The sequence below is a fragment of the Micromonas pusilla genome (genome assembly GCF_000151265.4).
Source record: "Micromonas pusilla CCMP1545 genomic scaffold MICPUCscaffold_11, whole genome shotgun sequence".
Taxonomy (NCBI): Eukaryota; Viridiplantae; Chlorophyta; class Mamiellophyceae; order Mamiellales; family Mamiellaceae; genus Micromonas; species Micromonas pusilla.
The window spans coordinates 873,343-892,869 of NW_003315892.1; the positions used below are offsets into that span (position 1 = coordinate 873,343).

The 19,527-nt window shown below is 66.1% G+C and overlaps 9 protein-coding genes across 9 annotated transcripts; 4 read left to right on the top strand and 5 right to left on the bottom strand.

The window, feature by feature from the left end:
- Positions 1-98: 98 nt before the first annotated feature.
- Positions 99-6,156, top strand: SSIIIC (soluble starch synthase; the record flags this gene model as incomplete). Its single annotated transcript, XM_003062004.1, has 2 exons — positions 99-872; positions 917-6,156. 2 exons carry the CDS (start codon positions 99-101, stop codon positions 5,945-5,947), a joined length of 5,805 nt encoding a protein of 1,934 aa, XP_003062050.1. The 3' UTR covers positions 5,948-6,156.
- A 33-nt stretch (positions 6,157-6,189) lies between these two features.
- On the bottom strand, positions 6,190-6,939 carry MICPUCDRAFT_51900 (uncharacterized protein; the record flags this gene model as incomplete). The annotated part of the gene is made up of 1 exon (XM_003062208.1): positions 6,190-6,939. The coding sequence occupies one exon, from the start codon at positions 6,937-6,939 to the stop codon at positions 6,190-6,192; it is 750 nt and encodes a 249-aa protein (XP_003062254.1).
- A 169-nt stretch (positions 6,940-7,108) lies between these two features.
- MICPUCDRAFT_44800 (uncharacterized protein) lies at positions 7,109-9,677 on the top strand (the record flags this gene model as incomplete). The annotated part of the gene is made up of 3 exons (XM_003062005.1): positions 7,109-7,367; positions 7,503-9,146; positions 9,250-9,677. The coding sequence occupies 3 exons, from the start codon at positions 7,109-7,111 to the stop codon at positions 9,675-9,677; spliced, it is 2,331 nt and encodes a 776-aa protein (XP_003062051.1).
- A 119-nt stretch (positions 9,678-9,796) lies between these two features.
- MICPUCDRAFT_51903 (uncharacterized protein) lies at positions 9,797-10,321 on the bottom strand (the record flags this gene model as incomplete). The annotated part of the gene is made up of 1 exon (XM_003062209.1): positions 9,797-10,321. One exon carries the CDS (start codon positions 10,319-10,321, stop codon positions 9,797-9,799), a length of 525 nt encoding a protein of 174 aa, XP_003062255.1.
- A 230-nt stretch (positions 10,322-10,551) lies between these two features.
- Positions 10,552-13,352, top strand: MICPUCDRAFT_51904 (uncharacterized protein; the record flags this gene model as incomplete). Its single annotated transcript, XM_003062006.1, has 3 exons — positions 10,552-11,791; positions 11,968-12,195; positions 12,292-13,352. The coding sequence occupies 3 exons, from the start codon at positions 10,552-10,554 to the stop codon at positions 13,350-13,352; spliced, it is 2,529 nt and encodes an 842-aa protein (XP_003062052.1).
- Positions 13,353-13,403: 51 nt separating this feature from the next.
- Positions 13,404-14,340, top strand: MICPUCDRAFT_70156 (uncharacterized protein; the record flags this gene model as incomplete). The annotated part of the gene is made up of 1 exon (XM_003062007.1): positions 13,404-14,340. The coding sequence occupies one exon, from the start codon at positions 13,404-13,406 to the stop codon at positions 14,253-14,255; it is 852 nt and encodes a 283-aa protein (XP_003062053.1). The 3' UTR covers positions 14,256-14,340.
- Positions 14,341-14,650: 310 nt separating this feature from the next.
- Positions 14,651-15,539, bottom strand: MICPUCDRAFT_5371 (uncharacterized protein; the record flags this gene model as incomplete). The annotated part of the gene is made up of 2 exons (XM_003062210.1): positions 14,651-14,786; positions 14,893-15,539. Coding segments are annotated over 2 exons (783 nt in total), but the record flags the coding sequence as incomplete, so codon positions are not given.
- Positions 15,540-15,682: 143 nt separating this feature from the next.
- Positions 15,683-16,060, bottom strand: MICPUCDRAFT_51907 (uncharacterized protein; the record flags this gene model as incomplete). The annotated part of the gene is made up of 1 exon (XM_003062211.1): positions 15,683-16,060. One exon carries the CDS (start codon positions 16,058-16,060, stop codon positions 15,683-15,685), a length of 378 nt encoding a protein of 125 aa, XP_003062257.1.
- Positions 16,061-16,252: 192 nt separating this feature from the next.
- MICPUCDRAFT_48477 (uncharacterized protein) lies at positions 16,253-19,506 on the bottom strand. Its single transcript, XM_003062212.1, has 3 exons — positions 19,460-19,506; positions 17,304-19,242; positions 16,253-16,859 (listed from the first exon to the last, which is right to left on the bottom strand). Exons 1-3 carry the CDS (start codon positions 19,460-19,462, stop codon positions 16,315-16,317), a joined length of 2,487 nt encoding a protein of 828 aa, XP_003062258.1. The 5' UTR covers positions 19,463-19,506; the 3' UTR covers positions 16,253-16,314.
- Positions 19,507-19,527: the final 21 nt, after the last annotated feature.

Here is a 19,527-nt window from a genome sequence, read left to right on the forward strand (position 1 = left end):
TCGAGGATCGATCGATCGGCCGCCCCGAACGACGTTTGAAGAAGGAAGAGGGTTTCTCTTCTCGTCGAGGTAATCGCCGCGCCGGGGGCTGACGCGGAATGGCCGCGTCGTCGATGGCGAGCGCGAGCGCGCGCGCCGGGTTTGGCGCGGACGGCGCGTCCGCGCGTCGCGCGTCCACCCCGGGCGCGCGCGCGCGATCGCCGTCGCCCATCTCCACGTCGCGTCGCGACCGCGCGGGCGCGCCGAGCGGCGCCCCGGTCCCAGCCGCGCGAAACCCGTCGATTCGACGAAAACACGCATCGAATCGGCCCCCGAGCCTCCTGATCGCTCGCGCGGACGGCGACGGCGCCGCCGCGAAGAAGGACGAGGACATCATGCGCAACGTCGCCGCGCGCGTCAAGGCGGCGCGCGAGCTCGCGAAGCGGCTCGCCGCGGAGGAAGAGGGCGAGGCGGATGCGCGCGGCGGCGTCTTGGGCGAAGGATTATCCGGCGACGGCGGCGGGTTCACCGGGTCGCAGTACATCGAGACCGAGCACGGCGGCGACGTCGACGCCGCGGCCGCCGCGCTGAACAAGTTCGCGTCCGACGCCGCGGTCGAGGCGCAGGCGGCGGAGGAGGAAGCGAACGCCTTCGCCGCGCGCGCGGTCACGGAGATGGACGAGGCGGTGACGAGGATTCGCCAAGAAGCCGCCAAACGCGTCGCGAGCGCGGAACGCGAGCGAGATAAGACGCGCGAGAGCGCGAAAAAGGCGATCGCGGAGGCGAACCAGCGCGCGTCGCAGCTCGAGGAGACGCTCCGGCTGGTGAAGACGGAGACGGACGCGAAGATCCGCGCGGAGAAGCTCGCGCAGGCGCGTTCTGCTACCACACTGGTCCCCATACGACCGCGTTCGCGTGGTGAACGCCGATCCTTAAGGACTTTGCCCGGCGACTCTCTCCGCCCAGGGTCCCTCGCTTTCAATCCCCGCACTCAACGCCTTTCAACTCCGCTTCTGACGCCTTTCAACTCCACCCCGATATCATCGCTCGTATGGATCCCGCGCAGGCGGAGCTCGAGCAAGAGATGGAAAAGACGGATGATTTCGCGTCGAGGACGGAGGAGGAGGCGCGGATCAAGATCCAGGTCGCGGAAGAGACCGCGCGGCGCGTCATCGCGGAGGCGGAGCAAGCGCGGAATACGCTTCTGCGCGAGCTGAACGAGACGAAGCAGGAGAGCGCGGCGGCGGTTCAAAAGGCGAAGCAGAAGGCGTCGGACGACGTCGCCGCCGCGAAGGCCAAGCTCGAGGACGAAGTTCAGAGGCGCGTGCGCGACGTCGAGGACGCGTACAAGAGCATCGTGAAAGCCGCGGAGGACAAGGCGAGGGCGAGCGAGAACGAGCTGGAGAAGGCGCAGGAGGCGGCGGAGATGACGGTGGAGGAGGCAAAGGAGGCGGCGAACGAGGAGCTCAAGGCGGGTCTCGCCGCCGCGGAGGAAGCGCTCGCGGCGGCGGAGGAAGTCGCCGCGATCGAGATCAAGGCTGCCGTGGACGCCGCGGACGCGCTCATCGCGAAGAAGGAGCAGGAGCTCGCGGAGCAGAAGAAGAAGGAGATCAACGAGATCAAGCAGAAGACGGCGAAGATGCTAGAGCTCGCCAAGGCGGAAACCACGGTGCTCGTCGAGGAAGCGAGGGCCAAGGCGCTGCAGGACGTCCGCGAGGCGAAAGCGGTCGCGGCGGAGCAGATCGATCAGGCGAAGAACGAAGCGGAGAACGAGATGCGGAAAGCGGAGAGCATCGCCGCGGCGAAGGACGCGGTCGCGGCGGCGGTGGAGCAGTCGCAAAAGGACGTCGCGAGCGCCGAGGGCAAGGCGACGAAGCTCGAGGCGGAGATCGAGAAAGTGCGCGAGGCGGCCGCGAAGCAGATCAAAGAGCTCGAGGAGGACATGAAGCAACAGGTGGAGACGGTGAAGCGCGAGACGCGAGAGCAGAGCGAGAAGGAGGTGCAGAGGGCGCTCGCGAAGCAGAAGGAGGCGGAGGAGAGAGTCGAGCTCGCCGTCGCCGACGCGAATAAAAAAGCCGACCGCGCCGTCAAAGCCGCGGAGACGAGAGCGGAGGAGGAGATCACCGAGGCGGTGCGCGTGAGCGCGGAGCAGATCGAGGCCGCGGAGTTGGACGCGACGAAGAGGGTCCTCGAGGCGGAGAACAGCGCGCGCGCGCAGCTGGAGAACGCGAACAAGCTCGCCGCGGAGGAAAAGAAGAAGATTGAAAAAGAACGCGACGAGAAGGTAGCCGCCGCGGAGAAGGCGACCAAGGAGATGAAGAAGATGAAGAAACGGCTCGATCTGATCGAAGAAGACGCGAAGCGCGTGGAGGAGATGGAGGACCGCGTCGAGGAGGCGGAGAAAGAATCGACGCGCGCGAGGACGGAGGCGAGCGATCACGAGAGCGCGAGAATCGACGCGGAGTCCGCGGCGGTGGAAGCCGAGGCCAAGATGGAAGCCGCGGTCGAAGCGCTGGAGATCGCCGAGGCCGAGCGCGACGCCGCGAACAAGGCGGCGAAGCAAGAGGCGTCGCTCCTGGAGGGCGCGGTGAAGGCTGCGCGGCAAGAGGCGGACGCCGCCGCCGCGCAGGCGCTCCTCGCGGCGAAGGAGGAGCACGATAAAAACGCGGAAATCGCCGCCGCCGCGCTCATGGAGACGAAAGATTCCCTCCGACGCGCGGAGAACGATCTCGCGGAGGCGCGCGCGACGCACGAGGCGGCCGCCGAGGAAGCTGCCGAGCTCTTGCGAATCGCGCGGCAGGACGCGGAAGAAGCGCGCGCGGACGCGGACGCCGCGCGAGCGGAGGCGGAGGAGGAGAAGAACCGCCTGAGCGAAAACGCGGACATGGAGACGCTCGTGCTCTTCGAGAAGAGAGTCGCGGAGGTCACCGCGGAGATCGAAACGCGCGTCGACGACGCGAACCACCGAGCGGAGATTGCCGAGAACGACCTCGCGGCGGCGAACTTCAAGATCGACGGCCTGAGAGCCGAGCTCGGCGTCGCGCAGACGGAGCTCGCGAGCTTGGAGCAGACGGATCGCCGCACGACGCTGGACGACGAGAACATCCGCGCGCAGATCGCGGCGATGCAAATCAAGATCGAACGCCGCGACGAAGAGATCAAGAAGCTTCAGGCGCTCCTCGGGATCGTCCCGAAGCTGGAGAAACCCCCAGAGGAGCTCGGACAGGAGAGCATCATCCAACGCGCCGAGGCGAGAATCTCGGGCCAGACGTCCATGCCGACGGCGGAGGAGGAGGTGGACCCGGAGACGCTCGAGAAGCGGCAAGAGCTGGAGCGGCTCCTCGCCGAGCTGACGATGCTCAAGGGAGAGCAAGCGCAGACGCCCGCGCAGGCGGCGCGGGCGGCGATGGAGCTCACGGGGATGGCGCCGCCCGCCGCGCCCGCCGCGCCGCCCCAAGCGGCGGGCGGGATCTCGATGCCGACGCCGCTCGCGCCGGGCGCGCAGCAGGCGGTCGCGATCGAGCCCGCGATGATCGAGCCCTCTGTCGCGTCGCCGGGGGATGCGGGCGCGTTCGTCCCGACGTCCACGACGGTCGTCGTGGACGAGAACGCGATCAACCAGGCGTATTGGGACGCGTACAACGAGACGTTGGAGCAGCGGAAGCGGCAACGGAGGGTCGACGCGGAGGCGTGGGCGGCGGGGCAAACGTCCGTCGTCTCGAGCAACCTCGCGAACGTGTACCACTGGATCGGCGGGAACCCGCGCGAGGGCGACAACGCGATGATTTACAACCGGAAAGACAACGGGCTGAGCGAGGGCGGGCAGCTGTTTTTGCACTTGGGGTACAACGGGTGGCAGGGCGAGCCGAGGCAGGTGGACATGCGGCCGCTGCCGCACGACCACCCGTCGCGGCAGGAGCTGGGGCTGGACGACAACTCCGGGGACTGGTGGATCGCGGAGCCCGTGTACGTGGGCGCGGAGTCGAGGGTGCTCGACTTCGTCTTCAGCGACGGCGAAGGGAAGTACGACAACGCCGGCGGAAGCGATTACCACACGCCGTGCGGCGACGGCGAAACCGTGGACCCGGTGGCGGAGCGCGTGCGACAGCTCGAGGAGGAGAACGCGGAGCAGGACGAGATCATCGCGCAAAAGGCGGGGCGGCGGGCGCAGCGGCAGACGCGCGCGCGGCAGGGGTTCAAGACGCAGGGCGCCAAGGACCCGAAGACGGCGTCGGTGCTGACGGACCCTGCAGTCCCAGTTGCGGGGCAGCCGCTCAAAATTTTCTACCGTTACGAGAAGGACGACCGTGATCACCCGCTGCACGACGTCCACGAGGTGTTCGTGCAGGGGGGCTGGAACCGATGGTCGCACGCTCAGTCGTTCGGTCCGGTCAAGATGGAGTGGTCGGACGACCCGCCGGGCGGGACGCCGACGCTCCCCGCGCTCGAGGCGACGGTGACGGCGCCCACGGACGCGCACGTGATGGATTTTTTCTTCCACAACGGCCGGAACGGCCGCGAGGCGAAATACGACAGCAACCACTCGCTCGATTACCACATAAACACGAAGGGCGCGAGAGGGAGCAACCCGAAGCTGCGGATCGTGCACGTCGCCGTGGAGATGGCGCCGATCGCCAAGGTTGGCGGCATGGGCGACGTCGTCACCGCGCTCTGCCGCGCCATCATGGAGAAGGGGCACTCCGTCGAGGTGATCCTACCCAAGTACGACTGCATGGATCACAACCAGATTGAAAACTTGAAGCAGACGGAGCAGTTCGAGTTCAAGGGTGTCGTTCTGTACGTGTGGAGGGGCGAGGTGGAGGAGGTGCCCGTCGTGTTTTTGCAACCCGACAACGGCAACTTCGACGTCGGGTGCATCTACGGCCGCGGCGACGACCACGTGCGCTTCGAGTTTTTCTCGCAGTGCGCGCTGCACTGGTTGAAGCACAGCATGGACAAGCCCGACGTCGTGCACGCGCACGATTGGTCGACCGCGCCGGTCATCTTCGCGCGCCGCGCGCTCCTGCCGCCGACGGCGGCGACGGTGATCACGATCCACAACCTCGAGTTTGGCCAAGACCTCCTCGGTCGCGCGTTGGAGCGATGCACGTTCGCGACGACCGTCTCGCCGACGTACTCGCGAGAGATCGCGGACCACAACGCGATCAAGGACAACAAAGAGAAGCTCGTGGGCATCCGCAACGGCATCGACGTCGAGATCTGGGACCCGAGCTCGGACGTGTTACTCTCGCAGTGGTTCGACGCGGGGACGTGGGAATCGGGAAAACAGGCGGCGAAGACGCAACTCGCGCAGCGGCTCTCGATGAACCTCCCGCAGCCCGGGACGCCCGTCGTCGGCGTCGTCGCGCGCCTCACGCAGCAGAAGGGCGTGCACCTGATCAAGCACGCGGCGAAGCGCACGCTCGAGCAGGGCGGGCAGTTCGTCCTGCTGGGGTCCTCCCCGGACGGCAACGTGCAAAACGACTTCAACAACCTCGCGAACGAGTTCAACCAAAAGCACCCGGGGCAATCCGGCTTCGTCTTCGCGTTCGACGAGCCGTTGTCGCACCTCATCTACGCCGCCTCCGACATGATCCTCGTGCCGTCCATGTTCGAGCCTTGCGGGCTCACGCAGTTGATCGCGATGCGGTACGGCACCGTGCCGGTGGTGCGACGCACGGGCGGGTTGCGAGACACGGTGTTCGACGTCGACGAGGACGTGGACCGCGCGAGAATGGAGGAGACGGAACCCAACGGGTACGCGTTCGACGGCGCGCAAGCGCACGACATCGACGCCGCGTTGGATCGCGCGATGATGACGTACAGCAGCGATTACGGGCGGTGGAAGCTGCTGGTGAACACGATCATGCGGCAGGACTGGGGGTGGAACGGGCCGGCGGAGACGTACGTGGAGCACTACTGGCAGGCGAAGAAGAAGCACCTGACGAATCCGAACGTGAACGATTGATTTTGATCGAGACGTTGATGAGATGAACGAGAACGGCGCGGACGAAGTTCGCGCGGGGTGTGGGTTCGACGGTGGAACGACGATGAAGGGAAGAGAGGCGAGAGGAGGAGGTGATAGAGTGATTCATTCATTTTACGTTTTGAGGCGGCGCGAGGCTTGTAATATGAGAACGGCCGCGGTGTACACAGGAAGGAGCTCTTTCTTTCATCATCACAATCGTCGTCGAAATCGTTCACTTTTTTTTAGTCGGCGCGGCCGCGCTTTCCTCTGATACGTCCTTTGTTGCACTGCGGGCACCCGGTGGATCTGGCAATACTCGTGCGGCTGTCCACTCTCGCCTTCCATGCGTACTTACACTTCCGGCACTTCCATAGCGCCTTGTACTTCGACCCTCTCTTCACCTCCGTCAGCTCCCTTTCCGGGTCGACGTATTCCTTCAGGAGCTTGGCGCCGCGCTCGCCGTTCTTCCCGCACCACGTGAGGAAGTTGTCGGTCTTGCTCAGAGGCGCATGATTCGCGCACTGCGGGCACCCGCTGGGTCTGACGCTCCTCGTGCGGTTTTTCACTATCGCCCGCCACGCGTGCTTGCACTTCTGGCACTTCCACAGCGCCATGTATTGCGACCCTCTCGTCACCTCAGTCGGCTCCCTTTCGGGGTCGACGTATTCCTTCAGGAGCTTCACGCCGCGCTCGCCGTTCTTCCCGCACCACGTGAGAAAGTTGTTGGCCTTGTTCGGACGCGCATGATGCACGCACTGCGGGCACCCTGAGGGTCTGACGCTCCTCGTGCGGTTGTTCACTTTCGCCCGCCATGCGTGCTTGCACTTCCGGCACTTCCACAGCGCCTTGTACTGCGACCCTTTACACACCTCCGTCGGCAGCTTGTCCGGGTCTTTGAACTCGTTGGCGAGCCGCTCGCCGCGCTTGCCGTTCTCCTTGCACCACTGGAAGAAGGGCTTGCCAGTGTACATGTTTCCTCGCTTCTTCACCATGATCGTCCTTTCGTGCGGGGACGCGGCGGCGCGCCAGCGAAAGTGACGACGAAAGCTACGACGGCGGGGAAAAAACGTCGTGGCTTTCTCGGCGAAAATCTCTCGGACGCGCCGGAGAAACCAACCCCGCCCCCCCCCTGCGCCGCGCACTCCCTCCCGCGCGCGCGCCATGCCCGCGCCCCCGCCCCCGCGCCTCGACGTCGCCGCGTTCGTCGCCGCGAACGTCACGCCGTGCGACGACGACCTCTCGAAACTCCCCGGCGCGCTCGCGGACGCGACCGAGAAGACAACCAAGCTCTGGTCGCTTTGCCGAGAGCTGCTAACGCAAGAGTTCGACGCTGGCGTGCTCGCGATAGACGCGACGACGCCGTCGAGCGTGCTGTCGCACGACGCGGGGTACATCGACGGCGACGGCGTCCTCGACGACGGTGCGCGTCGCGTCGCGTCGTATCGCATCGCGTCGCATCGCATCGCGCCGCCGCGCCGCGCCGCGCCGCGTCTCTCTCCCCGTCGCTCGGTAACTCTCTCTTCCCCCTCCCCCTCCCTCCCGCTCTCCCCCGCAGTCGTCCCCGGGCTGCAAACCTCCGCGCCGCTCGTCCGCGGGATCAAACCCCTCGGCGGTATGCGCCTCGTGAAGCGCGCGCTCGCGGAGCACGGCGTCGAGCTCGACGCGGACGTCGCCGCGTTCTTCGACCGAGGCTGGCGCCGCACGCACAACGACTGCGTCTTCGACCTGTACACCCAGGAGATGCGACTGGCGCGGAGGCACCACCTCGTCACCGGGCTCCCGGACGCGTACGGCCGCGGACGCGTCATCGGCGATTACCGCAGAGTCGCGCTGTACGGCGTGGACGCGATCGCGGAGACGAAGCGCGCGGACGCCGCGAGGCTCGCGGAGGAAGCGTCGTCGACCGCCGCCGCCGCCGCCGCCGGCGGCGACGGCGACGTCTCCGCGACGTTTCGTCGGCGCGACGAACTCGCGTTGGAGCTGAAAGCGCTCGAAGCGCTGAAGACGATGGCGGCGCGGTACGGCGCGGACGTCTCGCGGCCCGCGTCTAACGCGCGCGAGGCGGTGCGATGGACCTACCTCGCGTTCCTCGCCGCGTGCAAGGAAAACGACGGCGCGGCGATCTCGTTGGGTCGGCTGGACGCGTTTTTCGACGTGTACATCGAGCGGGACCTCCGCGGAGGCGTCATGGACGAGTCCGACGCGCAGGAGCTGATCGATCACTTCGTGATCAAGCTGCGATTGATCCGACAGCTTAGACCGAAGGCGTACGACGAGATCTTCGCGGGGGATCCGGTGTGGGCGACGTGCGCGATCGCGGGCGAGTCCAGTCGCGGCGGCGGCGGAGGCGGCGCCGCCGCCGCCGCCGAATCGCGGCACCTCGTGACCAAAACCTCCTGGCGGTTCATGCGCTCGCTCGCCAACCTCGGCGCCGCGCCGGAACCGAACATGACCGTGCTGTGGTCCCCGACCCTCCCCTCCGGGTTCAAGCGCCAGTGCGCGCGTACGTCCATCGACACGAGCAGCGTGCAGTACATCAACGACGGCTTACTCCGGCGCGCGTTTAAATCTGACGACGTCGCGATCGCGTGTTGCGTCAGCGGGACGCGCCTCGGCGTCGACGCGCAGTTCTTCGGCGCGCGGTGCAATCTCGCGAAGCTCCTGCTGCTCGCGCTGAACGGCGGGCTCGAGGAGCTGAGCGGCGCGCGCGTCGCCCCCGCGTCGATCGAGGCGTCGCTCGGCGGTGGGATCGCGCCAAACGTCCCGTTGCGCTACGACGACGTGAGACGGCGACTCGACGCGTACATGGACTGGCTCGCGACGCTCTACCGCGACGTCATGGCGCTCATACACTGGAGCCACGACCGGTACTGCTACGAGGCGGCGATCTTTTCGCTGATCGACACGGACCGGCACTATTACATGGCTTACGGCGTCGCCGGGCTGAGCGTCGTCGTGGACAGCCTCAGCGCGATCAAACACGCGAAGGTGACCCCGATGCTGGACGCCGAAACCGGGTTGATCGCGAGCTTTGAAACCGAAGGGACTTTCCCCGCGTACGGCAACGACGACGACGCCGTGGACGCCATCGCCGTGGACGTGGTGACGTCGTTCATGAACAAGCTGAGAGCGCTGTCGCAGTACCGCGACGCGGAGCCGACGCTCTCGGTGCTGACGATCACGTCGAACGTGATGTACGGTGCGCGACGACGATAGACTATTTTTTTTCGTTTTGGATTTCATTCGCCCCGCCGACCGCGCGCGTCTCCTTTCCAATCTCAACCGCCGCCCCCGCTGCGCAGGGAAACACACCGGCGCGACGCCGGACGGGCGACCCGCGGGCGCGCCGTTCGCCCCCGGCGCGAACCCGATGCACGGCCGCGACGCCAGCGGCGCCTTATCCTCGCTCAACTCCGTCGCGAAAGTGCCCTACGCGCACTGCAAGGACGGGATCAGCAACACGTTCAGCATCCCGGGGCCGAGCCTAGGAAAGACCCCGGACGCGCGCGTCGATAACCTCGCCGCTCTGCTCGACGGATACTTTGATCGCGGCGCGCAGCACCTGAACGTCAACGTGCTGAGCCGCGAGACGCTGATCGACGCGATGAACGACCCGATGAAGTATCCCAACTTGACCGTGCGGGTGTCCGGGTACGCGGTAAATTTTAACCGGCTGAGTCGCGAGCATCAGGAGGAGGTCATCGCGCGGACGTTCCACGCGTTCACGTGAGAGGAGAGTGATGGGGGTGAGAGAAGGGGGAGAATTTGGGGGTACGTTCGTTAGTAGTTTTGTCATTTCAAGAGAAGGTTTCTCCGTTGGCGTCGGTTCTCACTCGTCGTTGATTTTCTTCAGTCGCCGCGGTTGCGCTTTTCAGGTTGTCGCGCTCTGAGGTGGCACTTGAGACACCCGGTGGGTTTGTCGCTCTTCGTGCGATTGCACACCATTGCCCCCCACGCGTGCGTGCACTTCTGGCACTTCCACATCGCCTTGTGCCTCGACCATTTCGTCAGCTCCGTCGGCTTCTTATCCGGGTCGACGTATTCCTTCAGGAGCTTCTTCCCGCGCTCGCCGTTCTTCTCGCACCACACGAGGAAGTTGTTCGTCTTACTCAGCGGCGCAAGATGCACGCACTTCGGACACCCGGTGGGTTTGTCACTCTTCGTGCGGTTCTTCACTGTCGCCTTCCACGCGTGCTTGCACTTCTGGCACTTCCAAAGCGCCTTGTACCACGACCCTTTCGTCACCTCCGTCGGCAGCTTGTCAGGGTCTTTGAACTCGTTGGCGAGCCGCTCGCCGCGTTCGCCGTTCTCCTTGCACCACTGGAAGAACGCCTTGCCGCGAGTGCGCTGCTTCGATTCTCGTTTCTTCACCATGATCGTCGCGCGGGGACGCGGCGGCGCGCCAGCGAAAGTGACGACGAAAGCTACCACGGCGGGGAGAAAATATGCCAGTGCCAAGAAAAAACCCGAGACTGATGCGACCCGACGACGAAGACGACCCGCCGGGTCTGGTCTTCCGCTCGGGACGGTCACACCTCGCGGCGCGGCGGCGCGGACCGCGCGCGGGGAAGGGCGCGTCTCGCGGCGGCGAGCGTCCCTTCGTCATGGTCCACTACCGCCGCATGGTCGCGGAGGCGCTGGCCCTCCTCGAAGCCGACGCCGCGGTCGCGAACGCGCTGCCGATAGATCGCGTCGCGGAGGCGGCGGCGGACGCGGACGCGGAAGAAGCCGGCACCGCCGCCGGCGGCGAGGACGATGATTCGCGTCTTCACGCCGACGACGACGACGACGCGCGCCGTCGCCTGGAATCCTTCGCCGGGTCCACGTCCCAGGAGGTCGGCGCGCGCGTCCGCGCGACGCGCGGCGCGGACGAGCCGTCGCTCAACGTCGACGACTGGTACGCGCGCGTGCGCGCGGCGCTGCGCGGCATGGCGCGCGACGGACACGTAGAGATGGTGACGTTCAATCGCTGGCGGCTCGCGTGCGACGTCGCGAGCGTGACGTGGATCGTGTCGCTGAAGTGGGACGGCCGCGGCGGCGCGGGGACGATGCCGCTGGAGATCAGCACCGCGTGCACGAACACGCGTCTGGAAGAGATCGTGCGCCGGCGAACGCCGGGCGCGCTCGCGGGGCGCGTGGTTCGGTGTTTCATGGACGTCACGAACGACGCCGAGAATCACCCGAGCGGGGCGCCGAAGGGCGCGAGGGTCGCGTTCCACGACGCGCCGCCGGACACGCCGCTGAGCGCGCTCGGCGTGGACGACGGCGCGGAGATCGAGATCGACATCGAGCAGAGGGTGGGCGTGGGCGGGGGAGGGGGAGCGACGCCGCTGCCGGGGCGATCGGGGAGCGCGATCGACGACGACGACGACGAAGACGAAGACGAAAACGAAGAAGACGAAGTCGCGGCGGCGGACGCCGACGACGCGGACGACGGCGACTCGGAGACGGAGAGCGACGACGACGAGGAGGAGGAGCTCGACCCGCACGAGATCGTGGAGAGAGAAGCGGAGGGCGCGGGCGGGTGGAACGACAGCGGCGACGGGTGGGTCAACCTCACGCGCAGCGACGAAGACGACGATTCCGATTCCGATTCCGACGACGATTCCGACGTCGAAACGATCCTCCGAAACCCGAAGAGCCAGACCGAGGCGGACGCCCTCCTCTCCCCGCCGCCGACGATACGCCGCCCGCCCGACGCGACGGCGATCGCGCCGTCGCCGTCGGTGCAAGACCTGACGCTCACGACGCCGGTATCGCGCAAAGGCGAGTTCGCGGCGCTCGTGGACGAGGACCTGGACGAGGTCCGACGCGTGGAGAAGGAGAGCGACGAGAGCGACTCGGGTACGTTCGTATTCACACTGGCCCCCATACGACCGCGTTCGCGTGGTGAACGCCTTTTCTTAAGGACTTTTCCCGGCGCATCTCTCCGATCACCGCTCGCTTTCAATCCTCGACCCTATGATGCCTTTCAACCTCGACCGACGCCTTTCGACTCCACCCCGACCGTCGACTTTCAGCGTTGAGCGCGTCGGAGGACGATTACAACCGCGGCGGCGTCCGCGGCGGCTCTCTCCACGCGCAGATCCGCGCGTTCGCTCGCGACGCCGCGCCGGACGCGGACGACGTCGAACGCCGCGCGGCGATGTTCCGGAAGATCGACGAGGGCGTCCGAGCCGCGTTCCCCGCGGCGCGCGTGCACGTCTTTGGATCCGGCGCGACGGGTCTCGCGCTGAAAGGCGCGTCGCGTTCTATCTCACACTGGTCCCCATACGGCCGCGTTGGCGTGGTGAACGCCGATCCTTAAGGACTTTCTCTCCCGGCGCGCGTTTCTCTCCGCCCAGGGTCCCTCGCTTTCAATCCCGACACACCTCGACGCCTTTCGACTCCATCTGACGCACCCCTGAACTCCACCCCGACGTTCGTCGCTTCGCGCGGATCCTCGACCCCGAAAGAGTCCGACATCGACCTCGTCGTCACCGGCGTCGGGCCGACGACGGCGTCGAACGGCGGCGGCGGCTTCGCGCGCGCGGACCGCGAGGCCCTTGTCCGCGTCTTGCGCGCGATCGAGCGGCAGTTGCGTAGGGATAAGGTGATTCACCGCGCGCAGGTGATCTCCACCGCGAAGGTTCCGATCATCAAGATGCACGCCGGGCGCAATCCGCACACGGACGCGGCGTACGCCGTCGATCTCTCAGGCGCGTTCTATCTCACACTGGTCCCCATACGACCGCGTCGGCGTGGTGAACGCCGTTCCTTAAGGACTTTTCCCGGCGCATCTCTCCGCCCAGGGTCCCTCGCTTTCAATCCCGACACACCGCGACGCCTTTCAACTCCGCTTCTGACGCCTTTCAAATCCACCCCGACGTTCGCTCGTATGGACCCTCGACCCTCAGTCGGCGCGGTAAACGGGTTGGACGCCGTGGCGTGGATAAAGCGCCAGTGCGAGACGTTCCCCGCGCTGAGGCCGCTGGTGTTGACGCTGAAGCGGCTGCTGAAGACGCACGCGCTGGACGACGCGAGCACGGGCGGCTGTGGCGGGTACTTGCTCGTGTCGCTCGCGGTGTCGCATTTACGACTCAGCGGCGACGCGGGGAAAGCTTCGCCGGGCAACTTGGGCGCGCTCTTACTCGGATTTCTGCGACGGTTCGGGAACGATTTCGACTACGCGCGGACCGCGGTCGCGGCGGGGAGAGCGTCCGGGGTGCTCAGCGCGAAGGAGCTCGTCGTGCATCCCGGCGCGTTCGGACGGCGGCCGGTCATCCTGTGCGAGGACCCGCAGGCGCGTCTTCTTCGCGTCTTCGCGTCTCCGCAATTCTTTTTTCCTCAGCCAAAAATAAATTCTCGACCCGGCCCGGAGAGGAGGAGAAGCGCGCGGCTCTGCGACGACGTCGCGATGATATAATTGCATTTCTCGTACTGAGCGTCGATATTAGCGTGCCGACGCGTGAAGAGAATGGGCCTCGCCCACTCGCTGAGCGACGTCGTCGACGGGCCGCGTCTCTCTCTCTCTCTCTCCATTTTTTTGGTTTTTTTTTGGTTTTTTCGCCGCCCGCTCTTTCGCTCTGACGCGCACCTTATCCCGCAGGAAGTCGGCCGTAACATCACCGGCGCGGCGTACCGCTTCAAAGAAGTCAGAGGCTTGTTCCGCGCCGCCGCGGAGGCGATGCAAGCGGAGGGAGAGCTCACGTTTTTGCCCGAGATGGTCGCCCCGAACGCCAAAAAGATTAACCCGAACGATCGCTCGCCGTTCACGGGCGGACGCGGCGGCGGCGGAAGCGCGAGCGGGAGTAGCAAGACGAAGACGCGCAAGGCGGAGAGGAAAGAGAGCAGGATGAAAGCCGCCGCGCGAGGACAGGGGAAGGGGAACCAGAACCTTTTGGGGAAGAGGCAGAGGGAGACGCCGGGGGAGAAGCGCGAGCGCGAGAGAGAGGAAAACGCGCGGGAGGATTTTTTCATCGCTCGTCTGAAGAACGAGGGCATCGGGTCGCCGGCGCGGAAGCGCCAGAAGAAGAACGCGGCGTCTGGGATGGTCAACGGTGGTAAAGGCAAGGGCAAGACCAAAAGTAAAAACGGCGTCGAGGCGACGGCGGCGTACGGCAACTCGAAGAACGGCAACTCGAAGTCGAAGCAAAAGAACCGAACGTCCCCCGGCGGCGGCGGCAAAGGCGGCGGCGGTCGGCCGGACGTGAAGCCCAAGAGCGCGGCGAGGAGAAACGCGAAGAAGAAGACGAAGAAGCGGAAAGGCGCGAGCGCGGCGGCGAACGGCTCCGGCAAGCGCGGAAGAAAAGGATGGGGCACGGGGTAGTGAGCGCGTCGCCTCAAAATACGTTAGAACCAATTTAAGGTTAACCTTAGTTAGGCTGCAGTCATGTCAAGTGATACATTCGAGCGCGAATCGTCGTCGCGTGAACTCACGATACGGTTGTACGTCAACCGTGTTAACTTCCGCGAAATAATCATCTATCTATCTACCCGCGCGCGCGGCGTCTGCATGTACGACCGACCCGACCCGATCCCGACACCGCGCGGACGTCAGCTGAGCTCCTTCCACGCCTCCACGCCGTTCGCGGACGGAGACGAGATCACCACCCGACCGTCGCACCCTTCCCGTTTCGCCGCCTCCAACATCGCGTCCGCGACTTCCACCGCGAGAAACGTCACCATCGTGTCCGCGTCCACGTCCGAGCCGTGCCCGCCCGTGAGCGCGAGCACCGTGGGCCCGGCGCCGCTGAGGAACGCCCCGTGCGCGCCCTTGGAGTACGCCGCGTCGATGAGCTCCGCGAGCGGAAACGCCGCGCCTCGTACGGGTTGATGAATCACGTCCTGACACGCGTACCTGACAGGGTCGTTCCATACAAAAATAGTTCATCGGTCAGTTGAAAGAAGACGCGATCAAGTGTTGAAACCGAGCGGTGGGTGAAAAACGTTTGTATAGAACGCACCTGAGCGCCTCCAAGTTACCGGTGCTGAAGCTGTTCACGAGCATCGCCGCGCGGGAGATGTTATACACCGCGTCCGCGACGGGGATCTCCTTCGGCAGCGCCGCGCGCGTCTCGGACGTGAGCGATTCGAAATCTGGGATGAACAGGATCGCTTGCATGCCGTCGGGAAGCCGCACCGCCTGCGTCACCCACTGCTTCCCGGTGTTGATCGACACCTGGAACCCGCCGTATATCGCCGGCGCGACGTTATCCGGGTGCCCCTCGCAGTCCGCGGCGAGCTGAAGCAGCAGCTGCTTCGTCTGCGGCGCCGCGAGGTCTTGCCCCGCGAGCGCGAGCCCCGCGGCGAGGCCGGAGACGAGCGCCGCGCTCGACGACCCCAGCCCGCGCGCGGGCGGGATGCGGTTCACGCTCTTGAACCGGATGTTTTCGATCGGGAGCTCGCGGTCGGGGTAGATGGCGCTGAACCCGTCCTTCACGGCTTGAATGATCGCGTTCGACTCGTCGCGCGGCAGCGAGTCTTCGCCCTCGCCGACAACGTCCACGACGAATTCGCCTCGCTCGAGGATGAGCTCGTTCTCGAGGTCCACCGCGAAGCCGAAGGAGTCGAACCCGGGGCCCATGTTCGCGCTCGTCGCGGGGACGGAGACGCTGCGGGGGCGCGGAGGTTAGGTTTGGAGCGGGGGGGGAGGCGGGACGGACGGACGGTCAGTCGATTCGATTCGCGCGAGGAGGCGATCGATCGTCCATCGCGAGACGAGACGAGACGAGACGAGACTTTTTGGCTTGAGGGTTAGGGCCGACGAGGCGATTCATCATTACGACGCGCTCTCGTCGCGCGCGTCACACTGGTCCCCATACGACCCCGTCCGCGTGGTGAACGCCGTTCCTTGAGGACTTTTGCCGCCGAGAGGACGCGCGCGCGGCGATGGAAGAAGACGCGGGGACTGACGCACATGAGCTTCTCGCCGTCTTTCAGGTCGATGTCCTCGTCCTTCGCGAGCTGCCGATCCGTGGACCACTGCGGCTTCGATTTATCCCCGGCGGCGGCTTGCGCTCTCGGCGCGACGCCGACGCGAACGCGCGCGCGGCGCGGCAGCCCGCGCGTCAGCGTCGCGCGTCGACGCGCGGCGAGCGGCGCGCGCGCGGAGAGCGCGAAAGCGGAAGACATGGCGGGACGGGTGAGCGTCGTGCGACACGGCGGTCGCGCCCGGACGAGTGGGTCCGCGCGAGTGGATGAGCCGACCTTTCCAACGCGCTCGGCGCAGATCCGGATCTCAGAAAAGCGCCAAAAAGTGCCAGGAGGGCGGGTTCGGCGGAGCGCGGACCGATGCGCGGAGGAGGTCTACGTCTGCGTGCTCCGCGCGCGAACGAATGGATTACATATTCAACTCCACCCCGACATTCGCTCGTGTAGAACGCGCCTCAGTAACTCCGCCCCCATATCACCCACGTCGTCGCCGGCGCGCCCGTGACGAAACACTTCGTCCCCGGCTCCAACGGCGGCTGAATGAACGGAATGCACAGCGTCTTCGCGGCGCCGCCCTCGCCGTCGTCCATGCTCCGCTTCTTCACGAGCTCTTCGCTCTCTTTCGTCTCGCACCACGGCGTGAGGACCATCTTCTTCGCGTCCAGCGCCGCCACGAACCCGTCCCAGGACGTACACGTGGTGATCGCCTCGTTGCGTTTTTTCGTCGCGCGCGCGAGCATATCCGCCTGCATCTCCTCGCACAGCTTCGGCAGCCGCGTCGGCAAGTCTTCCAGCTTGACCGTCTCCTTCGCGCGATTGTCGCGGCGCACGACGACGCAGTGCCCAGCCTCGAGGTCTCTCGGGCCGAACTCGCATCGCAGCGGGACGCCCTTGAGCTCCCAGTGGTTGTACTTCCACCCCGGGGTGTAGTTGTCGCGGTCGTCGAGTTTCGCGCGCATGCCCGCGGCGAGCAGCGACGCCGTCATCTTCTGGCCCGTCTCTGTTTGTTTTCGAGTGATTTGATTCGATTTGATTTGATCGATCGATCGATGGATGGATGGGGTGGAAGGGTCGCGTGAGCCGAGGGTCGCGGCGGTCGGCGGGGAAAGGAAGAGAAGAGAGGAATGACGGACGGACTGTAGGGCTCCTCATTATAACGAAGCCACAACCTCGCGGTCGACGACTCGTTACTGGTAAGGGGCCTCACGGCGGAGGTCGCATTTTTCAGTGCGCCGCGCTCGGTGTGCGGCTCGGACGTCCGAGGACGTTTCTCGCCGCGCGGGACGATTCGCCCGCGCGAGAGACGGTAAGAGCCGGGCGGATCGAAGACGCGCGCGCGGCAAACGGAGGGCGCCAAAAGAAAAGAAGCGGAAACGAAAACGAAAGCGATCCATCCCGGCGGACGCCCGCGACGAACGAACGAACGCGACGCGACGCGACGCACCCTTCATGCGACCCGTGTCCTCCTTAGACATCTTCGTGTTCGGGATCGTGATGACGACCGCCTGCAGCGGCGCGACGCGCGGCGGCAACACCAACCCGATGTCGTCCCCGTGCACCATGACGGCGACGCCGATGGTGCGCGTCGTGCACCCCCACGAGTTTTGCCACGCCATCGACCGCCCGCCGGTGGCGTTTTCGAACGTGATGTCGAACATCTTCGCGAAGTTTTGCCCGAGGCAGTGGCTCGTCGCGCCCTGGATCCCTCGTCCCGTCGCGGGCACGAACGCCTCCACGGTGGTGGTGTAGAGCCCGCCCGCGAATTTTTCCTTCTCGGATTTCACGCCCGGAATCACCGGCACCGCGAGGAGTTCCTCGTAGACGCGGCGGTACAGCTCCAGGATGTGCCTCACCTCCGCGTCCGCGTCCTTCTTGTTCGTGAACGCGGTGTGGCCTTCCTGCCACAGGAACTCGCGCGAGCGAATGAACGGCGTCGGGTGCTTGAACTCCCACCGAACGACGTTGCACCACTGGTTCAGCTTGAGGGGTAAATCTCGGTGGCTTCGGATCCAGTTCGCGAACTGCGGGTACATCACCGTCTCCGACGTCGGTCGGACCGCGATGGGGATGTCCAGATCGCTCTGCCCGGACCTCGTGACCCACGCCACCTCCGGGGCGAAGTCCTCGATGTGGTCCTTCTCCGCCTCGAGCCTCGCGGCGGAGACGAACAGAGGGAAGTAGCAGTTCTCCACGCCCGTCTTTTTAATCTCCGCGTCGAAGAAATCTTTGATGCACTCCCACATGCTGTACGCCCACGGTCGCAGAATGTAACACCCGGAGATATCGTAGTACTCGATGAGCTCGCCCGCGACGACGACCTGCGAGTACCACGCCCCGAAGTCGTCCTCCACGGACGCGGTGAGACCCAACCCGGTCTCTTTGATCGCCTTGGCGTTACCCGCCTTCTCCTTCTTCGCGGGCGGCGGCTTCTTCTCGCCGCCGCCCTTACCCTTTCCCTTCGGCGGCGCCGCGACGACGCCCTTGAGCGCGTCCGCGCGCTTCTTCAGCTCCAGCAACGTCGCCACGGCAGCCTTGACCTGATCGTCCGTCACCGTCGCGTCGCCAGCCTTCTTCGCGTCCTTCAGAGACTTCACGACGAGCCCCTGCGCGCTCGCCGCCGCCTCCGCGGCGGCGATCTCCTCCGGAGTCCCCGTCGGCGGGCCCGTCGCCGCCGGCGCCGGCGCGGACCGAGACGAAGACCGCGGCTTCGCGGCGGTAGCGGCGGATTCGGCGGCGGCGCCACTGTCATTATTCCCACTACTCGGGATCGTCACCGCGTCCACGCTCGTCGGCGTCCCGATCGCCTTTTGAATCCCCGGCGACGCCGCGACGGTGTACAGCAGCCGGCACACGTTGGGATACCGCTCCTTCGCCGCGGCGTCCACGGCGCACGAGAAGGCGTCGTACAGCGAGCACACGACGAACACGTCCGCGAGCGTGAGGTTCTCGCCGTCCGCCATGAACCGCTCGTCGTCCTTTTCGTACCTCGGCGCGAGGTATCGCTCGAGCTCGGCGAGCGCGGCGTCTAATCGCGTCGCCGCGTCGTCGAACGCGGCTCGCACGAACGGCGTCTCGCCGCGGAGCATTTTGACGCACGTCGCGACGCGCGGCGCGAGGACCTCGTCGTCCCATTTCACCCACGCGTCGACCTGCTCGCGCGGGGCGTACATCGGGTACGTCCCCGTGCTCGCGAGCGCTTTCGCGCACGTCGTCGCGCCGGCGACGTCGCCGCCCGGCACGCCGCGCAGGATGGGCGCGAGCGCGGGGTCGATCGCGCCGTCGTAGGATGCGAGCGGGAGGAACGCGATGTCGTGCTCGCCGAGGCTCGCGACCACCTTGGACTTGATCGAGCCGTCGTGGGGCTTCGTGTACATCGAGAGCGCCTGCGGCGCGGGGGGTGGGGCGGGGGCGGACGGACGGGGAGGACGGGGGGGGGCGGAGGAGAGGTGAGAAGAGAAGAGAAGAGAAGATCGATCTTCCGTCGCGTCGGAGCGGCGGAGCGGCGAGCGATCGATCGGTCGATCGATCGAACCGCGCGCGGCCGCGGCGACGCGTCCTCCTCGCGGCGGGCGTCGGACGAGGGAGAGGGCGGACGCGCACCATGGCGATGTCGCGATGAGCCGGCGCGGGGCCGCTGCGGGCGCGCGTCTTCGAGTGCGGACGCGTCG

What these genes read in the sequence shown, in the direction of transcription:
- MICPUCDRAFT_48477 (XM_003062212.1), bottom strand. An exon ending in GGACACGGGTCGCATGAAGG is followed by an intron (nt 16,860 to 17,303) that starts GTGCGTCGCGTC and finishes GAAAACAAACAG; the next exon opens with AGACGGGCCAGAAGATGACG.